This window comes from Salmo trutta, chromosome 33 (genome assembly GCF_901001165.1).
Source record: "Salmo trutta chromosome 33, fSalTru1.1, whole genome shotgun sequence".
NCBI classification, from domain to species: Eukaryota; Metazoa; Chordata; class Actinopteri; order Salmoniformes; family Salmonidae; genus Salmo; species Salmo trutta.
Window position 1 is genome coordinate 16,433,466 of NC_042989.1, and position 22,384 is coordinate 16,455,849.

At 42.3% G+C, this 22,384-nt stretch overlaps 1 protein-coding gene and 1 long non-coding RNA gene across 2 annotated transcripts; one reads left to right on the forward strand and one right to left on the reverse strand.

Annotated features, from left to right (window-relative positions):
• Positions 1-1,618: 1,618 nt before the first annotated feature.
• On the forward strand, positions 1,619-5,252 carry crls1 (cardiolipin synthase 1). The gene is made up of 7 exons (XM_029729973.1): positions 1,619-2,357; positions 2,634-2,771; positions 3,957-4,086; positions 4,268-4,353; positions 4,555-4,623; positions 4,750-4,841; positions 4,957-5,252. The coding sequence occupies exons 1-7, from the start codon at positions 1,806-1,808 to the stop codon at positions 5,045-5,047; spliced, it is 1,158 nt and encodes a 385-aa protein (XP_029585833.1). The 5' UTR covers positions 1,619-1,805; the 3' UTR covers positions 5,048-5,252.
• A 1,223-nt stretch (positions 5,253-6,475) lies between these two features.
• Positions 6,476-7,365, reverse strand: LOC115172490 (uncharacterized). The gene is made up of 2 exons (XR_003871441.1): positions 7,282-7,365; positions 6,476-6,646 (listed from the first exon to the last, which is right to left on the reverse strand). It is a non-coding gene; the product is annotated as an uncharacterized LOC115172490 (long non-coding RNA).
• Positions 7,366-22,384: the final 15,019 nt, after the last annotated feature.

Below are 22,384 nucleotides of genomic sequence, written 5' to 3' on the forward strand. Positions count from 1 at the left end.
CAATACTGAGATGTATATCTATACAGTAGCAGTCAAAAGTTTGGACACACCTACTCATTCCAGGGTCTTCATTTATTTTTACTATTTTCTACATTGTAGAATAATAGTGCAGATCAAAACTATATGGAATCCTGTAGTAACCAAAAGTGTTAAATCAAAATATATTTAAGATTATTCAAAGTAGCCACCCTTTGCCTTGATGACAGCTTTGCACACTCTTGGCATTCTCACCTGGAATACTTTTCCAACAACCTTGAAGGAGTTCCCATATATGCTGACCACTTGTTGGCTGCTTTTCCTTCACTCTGCTGTCCAACTCATCCCAAACCATCTCAATTGGGTTGAGGTTGGGTGATTGTGGAGGCCAGGTCATCTGATGTAGCACTCCATCACTCCTTCTTGGTCAAATAGCCCTCACACAGCCTGGAGGTGTGTTGGGTCATTGTCCTGTTGAAAAACAAATGATAGTCCCACTAAGCGCAAACCAGATGGGATGGGGTATCGCTGCAGAATGCTGTGGTAGCCATGCTGGTTAAGTGTGCCTTGAATTCTAAATAAATCACTGACAGTGTAACCAGCAAAGCACCCTGACACCATCAACCTCCTTTTCCATGCTAAACGGTGGAAACCACACATGCGGAGATCATCCTTTCACCTACTCTGCGTCTCACAAAGACAGCTGTTGGAACCAAAAATCTCCAATTTGGACTCCAGACCAAAGGATAGATTTACACCGGTCTAATGTCAATTTCTCATGTTTCTTGGCCCAAGCAAGTCTCTTCTTCTTATTGGTGTCCTTTAGTAGTGGTTTCTTTGCAGCAATTCGACCATGAAGGTCTGATTCACAGTCTCTGAACAGTTGATGTGTCTGTTACTTGAACTCTGTGAAGCATTCATTTGGGCTGCAATTTCTGAGGCTGGTAACTCCAATGAACTTATCCCCTGTAGGTAACTCTGGGTCTTCCTTTCCTGTGGCGGTCCTCATGAGAGCCAGTTTCATCATAGTGCTTGATGTTTTTTTGCGACTGCACTTGAAGGTTCTTGAAATTTTCCAGATTGACTGACTTTCACCTTGAGTAGGTGTGTCCAAACCTTTGACTGGTACTGTATATTAATGTAACAGTTTAATACATTAATAATGAATCTGTTTGAATATTAATTCCTGACCAATGTTCATGTATTTTGACTATTTGTATTATGCAAATCTTATAATTTAACTGCTCTGGGGACGAATGTGGCAAAATAAATAAGCTAGAAATATGAACATTTTGATAAAATAAAGTACAAATATTAGGAACAGGGTTTTGCAGACTCCTTTGCAGTTGCGTATAGAGTCCACTGCGAGGCGCTGTTTGTTCAGCTGAGGTGCAAGTGACTGGTTCAAGGATTTATCTGACTGCGCATGCGTGAAATAAATAACCTTCACATTTTAGAGAAAAGGAGGCAGGTATTGGTAAAATTATGCACTCTGAACGCCCAAAATGGTGACACATCCTGCATTATCGGATTATAATCACCCAAATTATCAAACCTAGCTAACCTTTTAAATCACAGTTTTGGGAAACCCTGTAGTACTGGCATCAGAGATGCTTGTATCTGTGTTGATATCCACCAATACCACGACGTCGTAAAACTGTCGCGGAATACGGCAGCAAACATGGAACACGTTGGCTTGATCGGCTAGAGCTGCTGGTTGATACTAAGGAAACAGGACAAATATGAACCAGCGTGGAGGTGTTATAAACAGTTGTGTGTGTGTGAAGAGTGGTAAATGAGGTTAGTTTGTAAGTCGCGTCTTGTTCGCGATGTTCTTGTCGGTTTCTAAAAATAACTTGGCGGTGTGTGCGCGAGGGCACGTAGCGCACTGTGCGAGAAGTGTGTGTTGGGCAATTCCTGCGTCATGGCGGCAGCAGACAGGTGTGTGTGTGAGGGTAGAACTGAAGTTGCTGCAGAGACTTAAAAACAGCGTCTCCTCTGTCGCCCAGTGGTCCAGCTACACACAATATCACACACATCCCCCACAGGACACGCACATCCCCAGCCCAACGACCCCAGAGGTTAGCGGCCATGCGCTAAAGGGTCCCACCGAAAGCGTCACCCGATCTTGTCACCGCAGAGGTCACGACAGCCGCTTTAGGTTTTACCCTACTGATCACTCGTCTAACTCTCATCTGCTCCTGGGGTTGAGGTTGTTCCCAGTGAGTTCTGGTGTGTTTCCAGGCTGGAGAGGTCTCTGTAGTGGAAAACCCCGTGAGACCCCAGCCGACTGCACACCTGGAGTGGACCTGAGGGAAACCACCCAGCCAGCTGATGGACCATCTGATCTTGGTCAAGGACTGTTCAAGTTTAAAGAACTGGTAGGTGGTGTAGGTCGATGTGGTAAGACAAGTGGTAGTCTTGGCAGATTCATTGTTGTTGTCTGTGAGCAGGAAGTTGCCCTGCTGTCGTTTAAATTATGCCATATTGCTGAGTCTACTTTTAGGGCTGGTTTCCCTTGCTGTCACCTTTGTCCTGTCATGGCATGTTTTAAAGGCAAAGAACCACACACTCTCTAGTCATATGAACAATGCACAGTCCTGCACTAAATTTTGCTCAACCAGTGTTTGTTTTTTTACTTTCTATGTGTGTTTCAGTATGAGAACCCGTGGACCATCCCCAACCTGCTGTGTGTGTGTCGCATCGCACTGGCTCCAGTCCTGGGAGTCCTGATAACTGAGCAACACTTTCACCTCTCCCTTGGGCTCTTTGCTTTGGCTGGATTTACTGATGTGGTACACACATACATACAGCTTGAAATACACTCTATGACCAAAAATATGTGGACATTGCTTGTTGAACATCTAATTCCAAAATCATGGGCATTAATATGAAGTTGGTCCCCCCTTTGTTGCAATAAGGCATTTCACTAGATGTTGGAATATTGCTGCGGGGATTTGCTTTCATTCAGCCACAAGATAATTAGTGAGGTTGGGCACTGATGTTGGGCGATTAGGCCTGGCTCGCAGTCAGCGTTCCAATTCATCCTAAAGGTGTTCAATGGGGTTGAGTCCAGGGCTCTTTGCAGGCCAGTCAAGTTCTTCCACACTGATGTCGACAAACCATTTCTGTATGGACCACACTTTGTGCACGAGGACATTGTCATGCTGAAACAGGGAAACTGTTGCCACAAAGTTGGAAACACAGAATTGTCCAGAATGTCATTGTATGCTGTAGTGTTAAGATTTCCCTTCACTGGAACTAAAGGGCGTAGCACAAACCATGAAAAACAGACCCAGACCATTATTCCTCCTCCACCAAACTTTACAGTTGGCACTATGCATTGAGGCAGGTAGTGTTTTCTTGGCATCCGCCGAACCCAGATTTGTCTGTCAGACTGCAAGATGATTCATCACTCCTGAGAACGCATTTCCACTGCTCCAGAGTCCAATGGCGGCGAGCTTTACACCACTCCAGCCGACGCTTGGCATTGCGCATGGTGATCGTAGGCTTGTGTGCGGCTGCTCGGTAATGGAAACCCATTTCATGAAGCCCCCAAAGAACAGTTATTGTGCTGACATTGCTTGTGTGGCCTACCACTTTGTTGCTGAGCCGTTGTTGCTCCTAGACGTTGTGCTACTAGATGTTTCCACTTCACAATAACAGAACTTACAGTTGACTGGGCAGCTCTAGCAGGGCAGAAATATGACAAACTGACTTGCATCTTATGACGGTGCCACGTTGAAAGTCACTGAGCTCTTCAGTAAGGCCATAATACTGCCAATGTTTGTCTATAGAGATTGCATGGTTGTGTTCTTGATTTTATACACCTGTCAGTAACAGGTATGGCTGAATCCACAAATTTGAAGGGGTGTCCACATACTTTTGTTTATATATAGTATACTTTGATAAATTAAATAATACACCACCATACACACATACATACTACACACTGTTAACCTTGTGTGTTGTCTTTGTAGCTGGATGGTTATATAGCCCGTAACTGGCCCAGTCAGAAGTCTGCGCTGGGCAGCGCACTTGACCCATTGGCTGATAAAATCCTCATCAGCGTTCTCTACATAAGTCTCACCTACGCACAGCTCATCCCAGGTGTGTTGAAATGCAAGTCCTTCCTTGCTGCGAAATTCAATTAAATCTTTGTTTACAGGGCTAATAATCCCAAACAATGTCAACACAATACTCATAGATGTAGAAGACATTTGAAAGCAAAAATGAATTAGTTGTTAAATTTGTGCTCTTCCAGCACCTCTGACCATGTGTCTTTTCTTAGCTCCCCTGACAGCGTTGGTGATAGCCAGAGACGTTGGTCTGATAGCAGCTGTTTTCTACGTCAGATACAAGACTGTCCCACCTCCTGTAAGTCTCACACACAGCGTTCAGAGCTGTCACGGACACTATGGTCCATCAGTAGGATACAGGAACGAGGAGATGAATGGCAGTGGATCCAGAACTTTGTTGCGTTTAGATCTTTGCCGTTCCTTTGTTTAGACTACATAATAATTATCTTTCGCTCCCTCCTCTCGCTCTCTTTCTCTCTTTCCTTCTCTCTCGTTCCAGGTGACTCTCAGTAAGTTTTTTAACCCCTGCTACACAACAGCGCAGCTCAAACCCACCACCCTCAGCAAGGTAAGTTTCTGTACCTTATATACACACACATATATCTAAATACTCATGCACAAAACATCATACAACAGTCCTCTGTCATTTGTCTAGTTGGTTAATTGTGTGTGTGGGTTGTATGCGCGCGTGCAGGTGAACACAGCGATCCAGCTCTTCCTAGTAGCAGCATCGTTGGCCTCACCTGTCTTTCACTACACAGACAGTCCGCTCCTGCAAGCCCTATGGTAAGAAACACACCACAGGCAGTCTGTTTTGGCACGCTACACACTGCACTCTGAAACTCTAAATGGTTCATTGTTTTTGTTCTGCATGTGTTGGTAATACTGTGTTTATGTGCAGGTATATCACAGCGGTAACGACGACTGTGTCAGGCTACAGCTACTATCACTATGGCATGAAGACTGTTGCTGTGCTCAACAGCACCAAGTAACCATGGCAACTCAGCAAGCACCAAGTAACGGTTGCAACTTAATACACTCCACAGCCATTGATGCGCCTGAGTACTCAAGTTGAACACACACACCCACTTGTTTGGAAAGACTCCAAAATTAACTCTGAGTGTGTATTTTTAATCTCAGTATTGCCATGGGAAGCGTTTTGTATCTGATGAATGTGATTAAACCATGATCCTGCTCTCCCGCCGTAGGTATCAACTCCTTGTTTAGATTGCTAGTATGGTCTGTAAAGAAGATCAGGATTCTGCAAGGGTGTGTGGTGGGAATTTTAAACGTGTATGCGATGGGGACGTTTTCAACATTGCCACCAATTGTACCAAGAAGGTTTAGTGTGTCCAAGCTGTGTTAGTGACATCTGCTGGTCTACTGAAGTCACCAGCTGTTGATTATGAGATTGACTATTGCTATTTGTATTGCCATTAGTTTTTTTTGTTTAATTTAACTAGGCAAGTCAGTTATGAACACATTCTTATTTAAAATGACGGCCTACCCCGGCCAAACCCTCCCCTAACCCGGCTGACGCTGGGCCAATTGTGCGCCGCCCTGTGGGACTCCCGATCACGGCCAGTTGTGATATAGCCCGGAATCGAACCAGGCTCTGTAGTGACGCCTCTAGCACTGAGATGCTGCGCCACTCGGGAGTTCTGTCTCCTAGCTTAGGGATTTCTCCAGTACAGCAGGTTTAGTCAAACCCTTGGAAGCCCAGGGTTCAGTGAGACAAGATTTCTAAGGATGGCTGTGCAAGGCTAGTCAAACTGCAACATCAGTCATATTGGGAAGAAACATGATTTAATGAGGCTTCAAATGATCAGTGGTGTAAAGTACTTAAGTACAAATACCCCCCAAAACTACTTTAGTACTTTCAAGTATCTGTACTTTACTATTTAAATTTGACAACTTTTACTCCTACATTCCTAAAGAAAATGTACTTTCTCTGTACATTTTCCCTGAAACCAAAGTACTCATTACATTTTGAATGCTTAGCAGGACAGGAAAATGGTCTAATTCACGTACTTAGAGAGAATCCCTGGTCATCCCTATTGCATCTTATCTGGCAGACTCACTAAACACACGCTTTGTTTGTAAATTTATGTCTGAGTGTTGGAATGTGCCCCTGGCTACCCGTAAATAAAATCGTGCAGTCTGGTTTGATTAATATAAGGAATTTTAAATTATTTATACTTTTGATACTTATATCTAAAACCAAATACTTTGACTTTTACTCAAGTACGATTTTACTGGGTGACTTTTACTTGAGACTTTGTCTATTAAATGTATATTTACTTTCAAGTATGAAAATTGGGTACTTTTCCCACCACTGCAAATTATACCAGGTGATATTTCATCAGCACATTACATCAGATTTGTAGTGTTTTGGAAACTTGAAAAGCAGCGAGGGTCACTACAATTTACAAATGTATTAAATCATTAATTTATCCAGGTGTTACATGGCTGGTGCCTTGAAATCCAATTTGTGTGTGTGAGAGAATTCCGCGTCTTCACTCTTCAGATCCCGGAGGTGAATTCAGCTCTTCTGACAAGGGTTCTTTTAACCTCCGCCAGCGAACAACATCCTGCAGACAAAATACACAGTTCAACCCTCACCTCTGAACTCAGGTCAGTGCAGATAAATGCAGTCATGGGTAACTGCATACGTGGAGTGTGTCTGAAAGTGGCCATGGCGAAAGAACGGTGGATGAACAGAAGTTGGTGTATGGAAAGCGAATTAGCTAATTGGGCAGATTTGTTTCCACTCGACTGTTTCAGGTGGCTGCTATTTTAACATTAAGCTGACCCATGGCGCACCGGGCTATGGCCTGTCTAACCAATAACAGTGCTGATGTTACGCACATCACTGTTGATCCACCCACTTTTGCAACACCCACTTTCAGACGCTCCAAGTATGCAGTTACACATACTTGGATAAATTAAAGGATTGGAGGTGAGGGCTAGAATTAAGAGAAGGAGGTAAGGGCCAGAGTAGCTTAATTAGCTATGGATAGTGGTCACCATGGTTACCTGCCAGGGCCATCGCCAGGTGTATCTCGTCTCTCATGAGCTCCAGAACATAACTGACACCCTGCTCTCCCTTCAAACACCCACCCACATTTTACATTTCACTTATTTAGCAGACACTCAACTAAAATAGGTATCACAACCGCATATGATCATTGTAATTGGCATCATCTGCGCACACACACAGTTGTACCTAGCAGGTGAGCCCCCAGAGTACAGGTCGTCCAAGGAAGACAGCAGTAGCCCACAGAGCTAAGGCCTTCAGGACATCAGTCCCTCTCCGCACCCCTCTGTCCACGTACACCTCACACCACCCTGCTACCAAATCAAATTGTATTGTTACAATGAAATACTTCCAAGCCCTTAAAATGAACCAACAATGCAGTTCAAGAAAGAGTTAAAATATTTCCTAAATAAACGAAAGTTAAAAAAAATCGAATCTATATGTGTCTGTCTGAAGCTGGATGTGGTGTCCGAGGTGGTGTTGGTGGGCACCATAGTGCCCACAAAGCTCATCACTAAGCTAAACACCTCCCCCTGCAACTGGATCCTGGACTTCCTGAATGGCCGCCCCCAGGTGGTAAGGGTAGGAAACAACACGTCTGCCACGCTGATCCTCAACACTATATTTCAAAATTAAAATCAAATTAGCTAGCCTACACTTGTAACTTTGTAGGTCGCATGTGCTGCACCAGAATCGCATGTCCTCTTCTGTTTTATCATGATTTGTGTAATTCCAGTCAATATAATACAGTATAATACAATACAGTACAGTAATACAGTTCACACTCAAAAAGACTAGCCTACTGGAGCTAGTTTAATTTATTTACCCAAGAGAGCATATAGCTAACTACATCCATGGACTTTTATGTTTTTTTGTCATGTGTAATGGACAGTAGCCTATATCATATAGATAAGGGAGGATGATTTTTGTCTAATTGCCTAATTTCTGTTACAGCATATTGAATGTCTGTCAGTCATATTCCATTCACCCAGCTCAATGTAACATCGATAGGTTTAGGCTGCTACATGATACTCAAATTTTCCTTATACCCATCATGAGCTGGCTACAACCTAGCCTATGAATAAAAGTTTACAACGTAGGTGCACAAGTTGAGAGAAATTTGAGTAATCAAGGTGACAAACATTGACACATTTAATACCGCCTTGCACAATCTTGTCTGCATCCAGCTGATCTAGGATGTAATCATTAGTCCAACAGTTGCAAACAAGAGTTTTTATTGGACAAATCCAGGTATGTTTATTCCCGTTTTGTTCAATTTAAGAAACGTTTTTCAACAGAATCGGCGGAATGAATACACCCCTGATCACACATAAACACAGTTCACTTTCATATAGGAGGGTGCCTTGTAGTCAGACAAAACAAGTATTGTAACGGATATGGGAAATTTTCTGGATACGATGATGATCGGAGTATTATTTGTAATTATTCGTGAAAAACATTGTTATTTTCGGGCAGGGGCGTAATTTTGATTTTAGAAGTGAGGGGGACATAACCTGACGGTGGGTCTGTGGGTCCTCCTTGAGAAGTGTTTGGGAAATCTAAAGCTCATTTCCTGCATTTCTACTAAGGCTGTCCCTTAGTCAACCAAGAGCAGTCTTTTCTTTCAAGCAATCAATTGGTCAATTTTTTTTAACATGTATATTTCCATATATAGACACACCCTATGTGTTTTAATAAAATCAACTAGGCTATATGTACTGAGATTGTCTGATGCTTTGAGCAGGCTGTTTGATAAAATAATTAAGACACACAAATGACTCAAGAGGGAGCCAGAGATAAAGATTGCCTAACCAGAAGGAAAAAAACCTGTTCTTGACTCTCCTCCCACTGCTGATGGCCTTAGAATATTCTGTCATTATGCACCTGAAGTTACCGGTAATAGGCTATATCTGCGGTCGGCAACCTTTTCCATTTGGAGTGCCAATTTATGTTACCATTTCTACCAATCTGCGTGCCAGTTATGATTTTCATGAGCACAATTTCGTTGAACAGTTTCTTTTCATTAAAGCAGTCTTTGTATCTCAAAATCATTGTCCGTGGTTAATCTACAGTCTAAATTTAAATGAAAATCATACAAATCTAAAAGTAACTTTTATTGCCATTGCCAACTATGTAAAAATAGCCTACATAAAAACATTGCAGCCTGCATGTAGAAAATATCCTGATAAAAATAAATATCCTATAAATCACATTGGCGACGCATGGCCTGTCTGCAAGGAACTTGAAACATTGGATAAAATATTAGAGTTTCCTGCACCAGTGAGCTCGGGACAGACACAGCTGTAGGCTATTTGTGCAAGGGATACGAAGTAATCAAATCAAATTGTATTTGTCACATGCTCCGAATACAACAGGTGTAGAACTTACCGTGAAATGCTTACTGCCTTGAACTGCCCTTAACCAACAATGCAGTTCAAGAAAGAGTTAAGAAAATATTGACTAAATAAATTAAAGTAAAATCAAACAAAACAGGGAGGGGGAATCTGTAGACATGCTGAGATAAAATAACATTCTCTGACAGAATTCAGCCAGCCTTCAAATCAAATCAAATCAAATGTATTGGTCATATACATGTGTTTAGCAGATGTTATTGCGGGTGTAGCGAAATGCTTGTGCTTCTAGCTCCAACAGTGCAGTAATATCTAACAAGTAATATCTAACAGTTTCACAACCCAAAATACACGTAAATCAAAGTAAAGAATGGATTAAGAATATATACATAAACTCAGCAAAAAAAGAAACTTCCCTTTTTCAGGACCCTGTCTTTTAAAGATAAATAGTAAAAATCTAAATAACTTCACAGATCTTCATTGTAAAGGTTTAAACACTGTTTCCCATGCTTGTTCAATGAACCATAAACAATTAATGAACATGCACCTGTGGAACGGTCATTAAGACACTAACAGCTTACAGATGGTAGGCAATTAAGATCACAGTTATGAAAACTTAGGACATTAAAGAGGCCTTTCTACTGACTCTGAAAAACACCAAAAGAAAGATGCCCAGGGATCCTGCTCATCTGTGTGTACGTGCCTTAGGCATGCTGCAAGGAGGCATGAAGACTGCAGACGTGGCAAGGGAAATAAATTGCAATGTCCATACTGTGAGACGCCAAAGACAGCACTACAGGGAGACAGGATGGACAGCTGATCGTCCTCGCAGTGGCATACCACATGTAACAACACCTGCACAGGATCGGTACATCCGAACATCACACCTGCGGGACAGGTACAGGATGCCAACAACAACTGCCTGAGTTACACCAGGAATGCACAATCCCTCCATCAGTGCTCAGACTGTCCACAATAGGCTGAAAGAGGCTGGACTGAGGGCTTGTAGGCCTGTTGTAAGGCAGGTCCTCACCAGACATCACCGGCAACAACTTCGCCTATGGGCACAAACCCACTGTCGCTGGAACAGAAAGGACTTGCAAAAAGTGCTCTTCACTGAAGAGTCGCGGTTTTGTCTCACTAGGGGTGATGGTCGGATTCGCGTTTATTGTAGAAGGAATGAGCGTTACACCGAGGCCTGTACTCTGGAGCGGGATCGATTTGGAGGTAGAGAGTCCGTCATGGTCTGGGGCGGTGTGACACAGCATAATCGGACTGAGCTTGTTGTCATTGCACGGAAATCTCAACGCTGTGCGTTACAGGGAAGACATCCTCCTCCCTCATTTGATACCCTTCCTGCAGGCTCATCTTGACATGACCCTCCAGCATAACAATGCCACCAGCCATACTGCTCATTCTGTGCGTGATTTTCTGCAAGACAGGAATGTCAGTGTTCTGCCATGGCCAGCGAAGAGCCCGGATCTCAATCCCATTGAGCACGTCTGGGACCTGTTGGATCGGAGGGTGAGGCTAGGGCCATTCCCCCCAGAAATGTCCAGGAACTTGCAGGTGCCTTGGTGGAAGAGTGGGGTAACATCTCACAGCAAGAACTGACAAATCTGGTGCAGTCCATGAGGAGGAGATGCACTGTAGTACTTAATGCAGCTGGTGGCCACACCAGATACTGACTGTTACTTTTGATTTTGACCCCCCCCCCCTTTTTTCAGGGACACATTATCCCATTTCTGTTAGTCACATGTCTGTGGAACTTGTTCAGTTTATGTCTCAGTTGTTGAATGTTGTTATGTTTATACAAATATTTACACATGTTAAGTTTGCTGAAAATAAACGCAGTTGACAGTGAGAAGACGTTTCTTTTTTTGCTGAGTTCATATGTCAGAGTGGCATTGGACTAAGATACAGTGGCATAGTATAGAATACAATATATACATATGAGATGGGTGATGCAATATTTACACACAATTAAAGTGTCTAAGATACCGTAGAATAGTATAGAGTACTGTTTACACATATGAGATGAGTAATGCAAGATTACTGAGATTATCAAAGTGGCTAGTGTTTAATTTTCCTTAAAGTGGCCAGTGATTCCTAATCTATGTCTATAAGCAGCAGCCTCTGATGTGCTGGAGATGGCTGTTTAACAGTCAGTGGTGTAGTATAGAATACAATATATACATATGAGATGGGTGATGCAAGATGTAAACACAATTTAAAAGTGACAAAAATACCGTAGAATAGTGTGGAGTGCAGTTTATACATATGAGTTGGGTAATGCGAGATACAGAAACATTATTAAAGTGGCTAGTGATCCATTTCTAAAATCACCAGTTTCAACGTCAACAGTGAAGAGGCGACTCCGGGATGCTGACCTTCTATGCAAAGTTGCAAAGAAAAAGCCATATCTCAGACTGACCAATAAAAAGAAAAGATTAAAATGGGCAGAAGAACACAGACACTGGACAGAGGAACTCTGCCTAGAAGGCCAGCATCCCGGAGTCGCCTCTTCACTGTTGAAGTTGAGACTGGTGTTTTGTGGGTACTATTTAATGAAGCTACCAGTTGAGGACTTGTGAGGCGCCACGACGGCCCTCAAAGAACTTCAGTGGACTTTATGCAAACTGGAAACCACATATCCTGAGGCTGCATTTATTGTAGCTGAAAGTTCTGGTGAGTTACCGTTGCTCTAATATCCAATAGTTCTTCCCGGCTGTATGTAATGACACAAAACAATTCCTGAGCTAATAACGTAAAAAATAGTACATAAACAAAATACTGCAGAGTTTCCTAAGAGCTAGTCGTGATGCTGCCATCTCCATCAGCGCCATCATGTCAGATGATGCCAGAAGTTTCAAAGATTGAAACTATTTTAAGGCAGTCTGACAAACTTCAAGGTGATTTCCAAACTGTATCAAATGTTGATAGTGGCTTTTCCTGATGACACAAAGCATGATCATAACATGCAAATATGTTCCCTTTTGTGTTTTACACCTTCAGCAGAGGAATGACATTTCTGAGTGCATAATATTTAGTTTCACTGGCATATATTATGTTCTATGGATGGTCTTAAACTGGAGTGATATATGTCTGAGATTATGTGAACATGACTGGGCATTCAAACATATCTGTATACATTCATCATCATCAATAGTGTCTGCCAGGTCTTTCTCAAATTTTTGTTTGACATGTTTTGTGTCATCAGGAAAAGCCTCTGTCAACCTTTGATACCGTTCGGAAATCAACTTGAGGTTTGTCAGACTGCCTTAAAATAGTTTCAATCTTTGAAGCATCTGGCTTGTCCAGTGTTTTCTGCACAGAGAGAATAAAGTGTTGTATCTATAAATGTTCTCCTGAGCGCCGTCACAGACTGGACTTCCCTGGCTAGCTGACCCTGCTGAGACCCCTGTCATCACCTGATCCTGCTAAGATGAGGCATGACAAAGAATTACCTTGGTGTACATTTATACATTATATTATCCAAGAATAGAATCAATGGTTCAATCATTTAAATTACCATTATTCCCAGATCCCAGACTATAGCCTACCCATGAACTCAGATGGAATTTTGTATCTGTTCACTGATTGTTATAATATACTGCTCAAAAAAATAAAGGGAACACTTAAACAACACATCCTAGATCTGAAGGAAAGAAATAATCTTATTAAATACTTTTTTCTTTACATAGTTGAATGTGCTGACAACAAAATCACACAAAAAGAATCAATGGAAATCCAATTTACCATGGAAGTCTCAAAATTAAAGTGGAAAACCACACTACAGGCTGATCCAACTTTGATGTAATGTCCTTAAAACAAGTCAAAATGGGGCTCAGTAGTGTGTGTGGCCTCCACGTGCCTGTATGACCTCCCTACAACGCCTGGGCATGCTCCTGATGAGGTGGCGATGGTCTCCTGAGGGATCTCCTCCCAGACCTGGACTAAAGCATCCGCCAACTCCTGGACAGTCTGTGGTGCAACGTGGCGTTGGTGGATGGAGCGAGACATGATGTCCCAGATGTGCTCAATTGGATTCAGGTCTGGGGAACGTGCGGGCCAGTCCATAGCATCAATGCCTTCCTCCGCCACATGAGGTCTAGCATTGTCTTGCATTAGGAGGAACCCAGGGCCAACCGCACCAGCATATGGTCTCACAAGGGGTCTGAGGATCTCATCTCGGTACCTAATGGCAGTCAGGTTACCTCTGGCGAGCACATGGAGGGCTGTGCGGCCCCCCAAAGAAATGCAACCCCACACCATGACTGACCCACCGCCAAACCGGTCATGCTGGAGGATGTTGCAGGCAGCAGAACGTTCTCCACGGCGTCTCCAGACTCTGTCACGTCTGTCACGTGCTCAGTGTGAACCTGCTTTCATCTGTGAAGAGCACAGGGCGCCAGTGGCGAATTTGCCAATCTTGGTGTTCTCTGGCAAATGCCAAATGTCCTGCACGGTGTTGGGCTGTAAGCACAACCCCCACCTGTGGATGTCGGGCCCTCATACCATCCTCATGGAGTCTGTTTCTGACCGTTTGAGCAGACACATGCACATTTGTGGCCTGCTGGAGGTCATTTTGCAGGGCTCTGGCAGTGCTTCTCGTGCTCCTCCTTGCACAAAGGCGGAGGTAGCGGTCCTGCTGCTGGGTTGTTGCCCTCCTACGACCTCCTCCACGTCTCCTGATGTACTGGCCTGTCTCCTGGTAGCGCCTCCATGCTCTGGACACTACGCTGACAGACACAGCAAACCTTCTTGCCACAGCTCGCATTGATGTGCCATCCTGGATGAGCTGCACTACCTGAGCCACTTGTGTGGGTTGTAGACTCTGTCTCATGCTACCACTAGAGTGAAAGCACTTCCAGCATTCAAAAGTGACCAAAACATCAGCCAAGAAGCATAGGAACTGAGAAGTGGTCTGTGGTCCCCACCTGCAGAACCACTCCTTTATTGGGGGTGTCTTGCTTATTGCCTATAATTTCCACCTGTTGTCTATTCCATTTGCACAACAGCATGTGAAATGTATTGTCAATCAGTGTTGCTTCCTAAGTGGACAGTTTGATTTCACAGAAGTGTGATTGACTTGGAGTTACATTGTGTTGTTTAAGTGTTCCCTTTATTTTTTTGAGCAGTTTATAATGCAAAATTCACCTGAGCTCCGTAGACTGGTCTTCCCTGGCTGTCTGATGAGCATAGTATTGTGTACTGACTGTGCACCTGACAGTATAGCTTGTAGAGCTGTTTATACCATGTCATTGTGAAAAGTAGGCAGTTAGCTAGGGAAACTGACAGATCAATAGCAGTATGTTGCTATACTCACATTGCGCTGTCAAAATGTAAAAAAATAAAAAATAATAATAATTATTGGTCTTCGATTGTTTGGCCACTGGTTTCATCGTTTGATTCGGGTCTAGTGTGATTGAGGCACAAATAATAGCTAAAGTTAGTGAGCTAGCTAATGTTAGCCAACTTTTGGTTAGCTCTAATAGTAAGGTTACATCAACTGAAGAAAACTAGCCAAGTTAATTTACTTCTGTTGAAACAGGACAAAAAGGCTACAAAACATTTCACACACACAACAGCTGTTAGATACAGTTAACCTGACAGATGGCTAGAGACTAGAGCTGAACTGGCTGTGGTAGCTACTAGCTAGTTTATTCTCTTCAGACAGAACTTCAGTCGAGAGGGAATTAAATATTACTGTAGCTAACGTTACATGTCAGTTACACTGATAGCTCAGCACTGGGAATATTTATATTTTTTCTGTTAAGTCAAACAGCAGTTACCTTGCCAGCTACATCATTCAAATAAAGTGTAGCCAGTTTCTGCTCTCATTGCTTTTATGACTTGGAGAAAAAGCGTAACACACACAGAGACAGCAGCACCATGCCTTTCAGAAGCTTTGCCTTCACACAGCCTGTCCACATGCTCTGTGGTGTCTGCTTGGTCCTAAATCCAGCTGGCTGAAACCGGCCAAACAGCCTACCCAACCACTCTGAGGCTCCCGCATGATCCTAAAGCACACTGATGCCGCTTTTAGTATCACAGTGCAATGATAAAACTGGGGGGAACAAAAATTATATTTTAGAATGCAACTGTTTTCGCAGAATGCAACACCCTGTTTTCGGGTGCCAGCAAGCATCTTTTTCATGTCAGTCAGTCACAGAGTTTCTAAACCATACCGTACTGTCTTTGAGTCAGTCATGTTGGGTCTAAATAACTCAACTGGCTAGTTTGCCCGTCTGTAAAGAGAAGGGCGGGCTGTACGTTGATCCTGCTGCTCTGATTGGATATAGTGAAGCTGTATTTCTTTGTCCACTTGCTTCATAATTTCACCCGGTCACTTTTCCTCATATCGGTCTGATCATTTAGATTGCTGCTGCCTGCTACTATGATAAATCAAATGGCGAGGAGGTTTGCTATCACGCTATCAATATGCATAATATCTAACAAGTGCGGCAAGGGTAGAGAAAAAAGATTAAACTATTGGCTGCCTGCTACAAGTTGAGGACACAAACACACCCACCCCTCCTAATCTGTAGCTTTTTTGCAGTGAGAATGTGCAGGGAGGTATTTTGCCAACATCTATTTAAGCATATTTTTATTTATTTAACTAGGCAAGTCAGTTAAGAACAAATTCTTATTTACAATGACAGCCTAGTGGGTTAACTACCTTGTTCAGGGACAGAATGAAAGATTTTTACCTTGTCAGCTCGGGGATTCGATCTAGCAACCTTCCAGTTACTAGTCCAACACGCTAACCACTAGGCTACCTGCCGCTACAGTTTTTTCTACACTACAGTTTTTTCCAATCACTAGTATCATCCGATCCGACTATCAACTGTCAATTTACAGATACGAGTATGGTGGCCATTTCGGCACACCCCTACTTTCATAGCAACCACATACAAACAGCATGAGCACTTTGATTGTTGGATAATTCCTTCTCGCATCCATGCTCTCTCCTCTTCCCTTCGCTTTTGGACTTCAGTTCACAACACATCAGCTGTCTGTGACCAGGTGAAAATACCTTTCCAAGCCATATCATAACCGCTACACACAGCCTACATCGTTGTCACCATATTAGCTAACATCAAGTCAGCATAACTACTAGAACTTACACATCAGTAAACCCGCTGTAATCATACAGTACAATGTACAGTTAGCAAGTTTAGCAGCTACACGATCGTGCCCCGGTGGCAATAAATTAATAAAACCAAAAGCTTACCATGACCAGCTAGGTAACATAGCATCACTCTCTGATTGAACCGGGTGTTTGAGTAGGCTAAACTAGCTAGCTGCATTTGATAGTAAGTGAAAGTGAAAAAAAATGAAATATAGCTAGCTCTCTCTCGCCCTCTCTCTTGCTTCTCCTTCATTTTTGAAGAAATTAATATGTTAAAAACTTTTCAACTATTGTCTTTCTCTCTCTGAGTCAACTACACACCACATGTTATGCACTGCAGTGCTACCGAGCTGTAGCTTATGATTTCAGTACTAGATTAATTCTCTGATCCTTTGATTGGGTGGACAACATGTACAGTACCAGTCAAACGTTTGGACACCCCTACTCATTCCAGGCTTTTTCTTTATTTTTTGTATTTTCTAGATTGTAGAGTAATAGTGAAGACATCAACACTATGAAATAACACATATGGTAACCAAAAAAGTGTTAAACAAATCAAAATATAGTCTATATTTGAGATTCTTCAAAGTAGTCACCCTTTGCCTTGATGACAGCTTTGCACACTCTCCTGGAATGCAGTTCAATTAACAGGTGAGCCTTGTTAAAAGTTAATTTGTGGAATTTCTTTCCTTCTTAATGCGTTTGAGCCAATCAGTTGTGTTGTGACAAGGTTGGGGTGGTATACAGAAGATAGCCCTATTTGGTAAAAGACTAAGTCCATATTATGGCAAGAACAGCTCAAATAAGTAAAGTAAAACAACAGTCCATCATTAATTTAAGACATGAAGGTCAGTCAATATGGAAAATTTCAAGAACTTTGAAAGTTTCTTCAAGTGCAGTCACAAAAACCATCAAGCACTATGATGAAACTGGCTCTCATGAAGACCACCACAGCAAAGGAAAACCCAGAGTTACCTCTGCTGCAGAGGATAAATTAATTAGAGTTAACGGCACCTCAGATTGCAGCCCAAATAAATGCTTCACAGAGTTCAAGTAACAGACACATCTCAACATCAACTGTTCAGAGGAGACTGCGTGAATCAGGCCTTCATGGTCGAATTGCTGCAAAGAAACCACTACTAAAGGACACCAATAGGAAGAGACTTGCTTGGGCCAAGAAACCCGAGCAATGGACATTAGACCGGTGGAAATCTGTCCTTCTGTCTGTTGAGTTCAAATTTGATATTTTTGGTTCCAACCACCATGTTTTTGTGAGACACAGAGTAGGTGAATGGATGATCTCTGTATGTGTGGTTCCCACTGTGAAGCATGGAGGAGGAGGTGTGATGGTGTGGCGGTCCTTTGCTGGTGACACTGTCAGTGATTTATTTAGAATTCAAGGCACACTTAACCAGCGTGGCTACCACAGCATTCTGCAGCATACCCCATCCCACATGGTTTGTGCTTAGTGGGACTATCATTTGTTTTTCAACAGGACAATGACCAAAAACACACCTCCAGGCTGTGTAAGGGCAATTTTACCAAGGAGAGTGATGGAGTGCTGCATCAGATGACCTGGCCTCCACAATCACCTGACCTCAACCCAATTGAGATGGTTTGGGATGAGTTGGACCGCTGAGTCAAGAAAAAGCAGCCAACAAGTGGTCAGCATATGTGGGAACTCCTACAAGACTCTTGGAAAAGCATTCCTCATGAAGCTGGCTGAGAGAATGCCAAGAGTGTGCAAAGATGTCATCAAGACAAAAGGTGGCTACTTTGAAGAATCTCAAATATAAAATATATTTAGATTTGTTTAACACTTTTTTTGGTAACTACAGAAGTAAAACTAGTAAAAAATAAAGAAAAACCCTGTAATGCGTAGGTGTGTCCAAACTCTTGACAGGTACTGTATGTCTCTGGGCTTAGCTATACCACAGCCTCTGCCATAGAAGCAAAACAGAGCATGGCTTTGTGTCCTTGGTTGCACCTTTGCAATGCTGAAAACCTCTCGTCAGTAGCTCAAATTGTTCAACACTAGAGACCTATTTTACCAGAGCTAAAAAAAATATCTATACACAAATTAACCATCAAGAGCAAGGAACTATCAAAACTATTTCAAAGAAACCCTATTTAATCAATTAAAAAAACATACCGAAATGTGCAGTATGGATCAGATGAGATAGGGGTCATTACCACTAAATAAATTCTGTGAATTTTATATCCTATCAAGGTGTGCCACGGTTCAAAAAAGGTTTCGTAACCACTGCTGTAGAGCATGAATAACACACTTTGTTTGTGTGTGTTGCTGCGTTGTTCTGTGGAATCATCCTCTCACCTGCTCTCTCCTCTTTCTGCTTATGTTGGGAGGACAAAGGCAGTCTGCAAGAAGGACCAGCACCTACACACACAAACACAGAGAGAGAGAGAGAGACACACAAGAGTTGAAATAAACTCTGTTGAGCGGAGGGGAGAGTTGAGACAGGATCAGAGCAGTTAGAGACGGTGTTAACAAAAACAAAAATAAAGTAAACTAAATGTAGTTGATAATTTAGTTTAGAATTAAGGTAGTTAAGAGGGCAAAGTTAATGTCAGTGTGGGCAGGAGTTGAGTTCCAAACTTTTAGGCGCTAGAAGACAGCTGGTTACACAAGAGAAGCTGAGTGCAGCCCACACACACACACACACACACACACACACACACACACACACACACACACACACACACATCTGTCCTCCTGATGCCTCTCCAGTCTCCTCTGCCCAGTCCCGAAATAGCAGCCATCCTCCTACTCCCACTCTTACATAAGATCACATTTCACTGCAGAGAAACTCATCGAAGTGTGTGTTTGTGTGTCTACATACTCTAGTAGGTTGTAAGAGAGAGGTGATTTGGCATCTTTCTCAGAATGATGACATTGTCAACATGTTCAGTACCCTTCAAAAGCACGTTTTGTTACGTTACAGCCTTATTCTAAAATTGATTAAATTGTTTTGGGCTGTTGGGTGTTTAGTAATAGTAAAGTAGTAATACCATAATATAGTGAAAGTATTATTAGTGTGTAAATAACCAGTCCCATGAGCAGCCCAGTGACAAGTGTTTCCATGGCAAAGGAGAGGTAGGAGCCCCACGACAGCACGCCCAAATCCCACCTTGGATACCCATGAGTCCACTGCACACACACACACGTATGATTCTGTGTGTGGATCCTTTGCACCATTCTATGTGTGTGTGTGTGTGAGAGAGATTGGGTCTCACCCTGATCCACAGAGAAAGCCTGAAAAGTCCGGCCATGCAGCTCATCCTGGAGGGAGGAGATCCACAAAGTCAATCGTAAAGTCAGATATTAGGTTACTGCCAGGTAATTGCCAAAATAATAGCACCTGCTTTCAATATACTTTGGATCCCTCATTTACTCAAGTGTTTCCATTATTTTGGCAGTTACCTGTATTTACAGAAGTGAAAATGAATATTTCCATGTTTATGTGTAATATACTGTATATGGTGTGTATATTTACAGAGGAGAAAGAAGGAGACTTTCACGAAGGCAGTGGTTCCACCTCCTCCCACCTAGTGTTAGAGACATACGCATGGAACTCCAACGCCTTACGGACAGACACGTACCTCCTCACGCTACCCTCCTTTACACTGTAAAATATACACACACACAGATAAATACTGTACACTTACATAGAAAGGTTAGAGGTTTACTGAGATACTAACTGGAAAATGGTTGGCTGTGTAGTAACCAAAAAAGAGAAAGCGAGAGAGAGAGAGAGAGAGAGAGAGAGAGGAGAAATGGGGGGTTAGAAGGAGACTCATAATCAACTTCATAATATTTCTATACCAGGCTGTTGTGTGACGTCCACCTCTCCTCCATAAACCGCCATGGCTGCTGCCAGGCTAGAGAATCTCTCCTTCAGCTGGGCACAGGCCGGGCACCAAGGGGCAACACTACACACACAGACACGAACATCTATCTATGGACATAATGGGGATTCTACAGACGGGTGGCGAGATTCTACAGACGGGTGGCGAGATTCTACAGACGGGTGGCGAGATTCTACAGACGGGTGGTTAAAAATAACCACGGCATATTTTGAACATTCTACGTTGTAGCTGCACCCATAGAGATAATCTTGATTTTACTTATGGAGGAAAATAAAAATAAGGCATGTGATGTATCAGAACATGTGTAATAGAATCATTGTCAACCTAAAAGATTGTCATACAGTTTATACGGTAAAAAGAAATAGCATCTAAAATATTTTAAACATACCATAAATGTCTACATTTTGATAAGTTGTGAGTGCTATTATATCACAGGGGGTTGGTGGCACCTTAATTGAGGAGAACGGGCTCGTGGTAATGACACGGTTGCAGAATCACTGGAATGGTATCAAATACATCAAACACATTGTTTCCAGTTGTTTGATGCCATTCCATTTGCTCCGTTCCGGCCATTATTATTAGCCCTTCTCCCCTCAGCTGCCTCCACTGTATTATATGATACAATATCAAGTACTTGTTGCATTTACAACTTGTCTAAGTTCTATCATCAAATGATGTCAGCCAGTGCATGGTTGTGGATTGACTGCGTTGGTTGAATGGAATGTTGGCATATTGGCAGTTCATTTGAAAAATGTATGGAATCATTCCTATAAAACTGTCTGGCTCGTAACCTAACAAAGATAATTCTTCAAATTCATAATTGTACAATTACTATGAGACAACAGTTACACTGTCTGTCTGTATGTCTGTCTGTCCCTATATGGAACATTTACAGTGCTTTCAGAAAGTAATCACACCCCCTTGACTTTTTCCACATTTTGTTATGTTACAACCTGAATTGAAAATGTATTAAGTTTGTCACTGGCCTACAGACAATACACCATAATGTCAAAGTGGAATTATGTTATTTTTAAATGTTTACTAATTAATGAAAAATGAAAATCTGAAATGTCTTGAATCAGTAATTATTCAACCCCTTTGATATGGCAGGTCTAAATAAGTTCAGGAGTAACAAGTCACCTAATAATTTGCATGGACTCACTCAGTGTGTAATAATAGGGTTTTATGTGATTTTTGAATAACTACCTCATCTCTATACCCCACACATACAATTATCTGCCTCGCAAAGGGCACATATTGGTAGATGGGTAAAAAAAACAGACGTTGAATATACCTTTGAGCATGGTGAAGTTATTAATTACACTTTGGAAGGTGTAGCAATACACACAGTCACTACAAAGATACAGGCGTCCTTCCTAACTCAGTTGCAGAAGAGGAAGAAAACCACTCAGGGATTTCACCATGAGGCCAATGGTGACTTTAAAACAGTTACAGAGTTTAATGGCTGTGATAGGAGAAAACGATGGACATTGTAGTTACGCCACAATACTAACCTAATTAACAGAGTGAAAAAAAGAAAGCCTGAACAAAATAAAAATATTCCAAAGCCTGCATCCTGTTTGCAACAAGGCACTAAAGAAATACTTGTCCTGAATACAAAGCGCTGTGTTTGGGGCAAATCCAATACAACACATTACTGAGTACCACTCTCCATATTTTCAAGCATACTGGTGGCTGCATCATATTATGGGTATGCTTGTAATCATTAAGGACTGGGGAGTTTTTCAGTATAGAAAATAAATGGAATGGAGCCTGCTTCAGTCTGCTTTCCAACAGACACTAAGAGACAAATTCACTTTACAGCAGAACAATAACCTAAAACACAAGGTCAAATCCACACTGGAGTTCCTTACCAAGAAGACAGTGAATGTTCCTGAGTGGCCAAGTTACAGTTTTG

What these genes read in the sequence shown, in the direction of transcription:
- crls1 (XM_029729973.1), top strand. Translation starts at nt 1,806, where the DNA reads ATGTTCTTGTCGGTTTCTAAAAATAACTTGGCGGTGTGTGCGCGAGGG. An exon ending in ACAAGACTGTCCCACCTCCT is followed by an intron (nt 4,354 to 4,554) that starts GTAAGTCTCACA and finishes CTCTCGTTCCAG; the next exon opens with GTGACTCTCAGTAAGTTTTT. An exon ending in CCGCTCCTGCAAGCCCTATG is followed by an intron (nt 4,842 to 4,956) that starts GTAAGAAACACA and finishes GTTTATGTGCAG; the next exon opens with GTATATCACAGCGGTAACGA.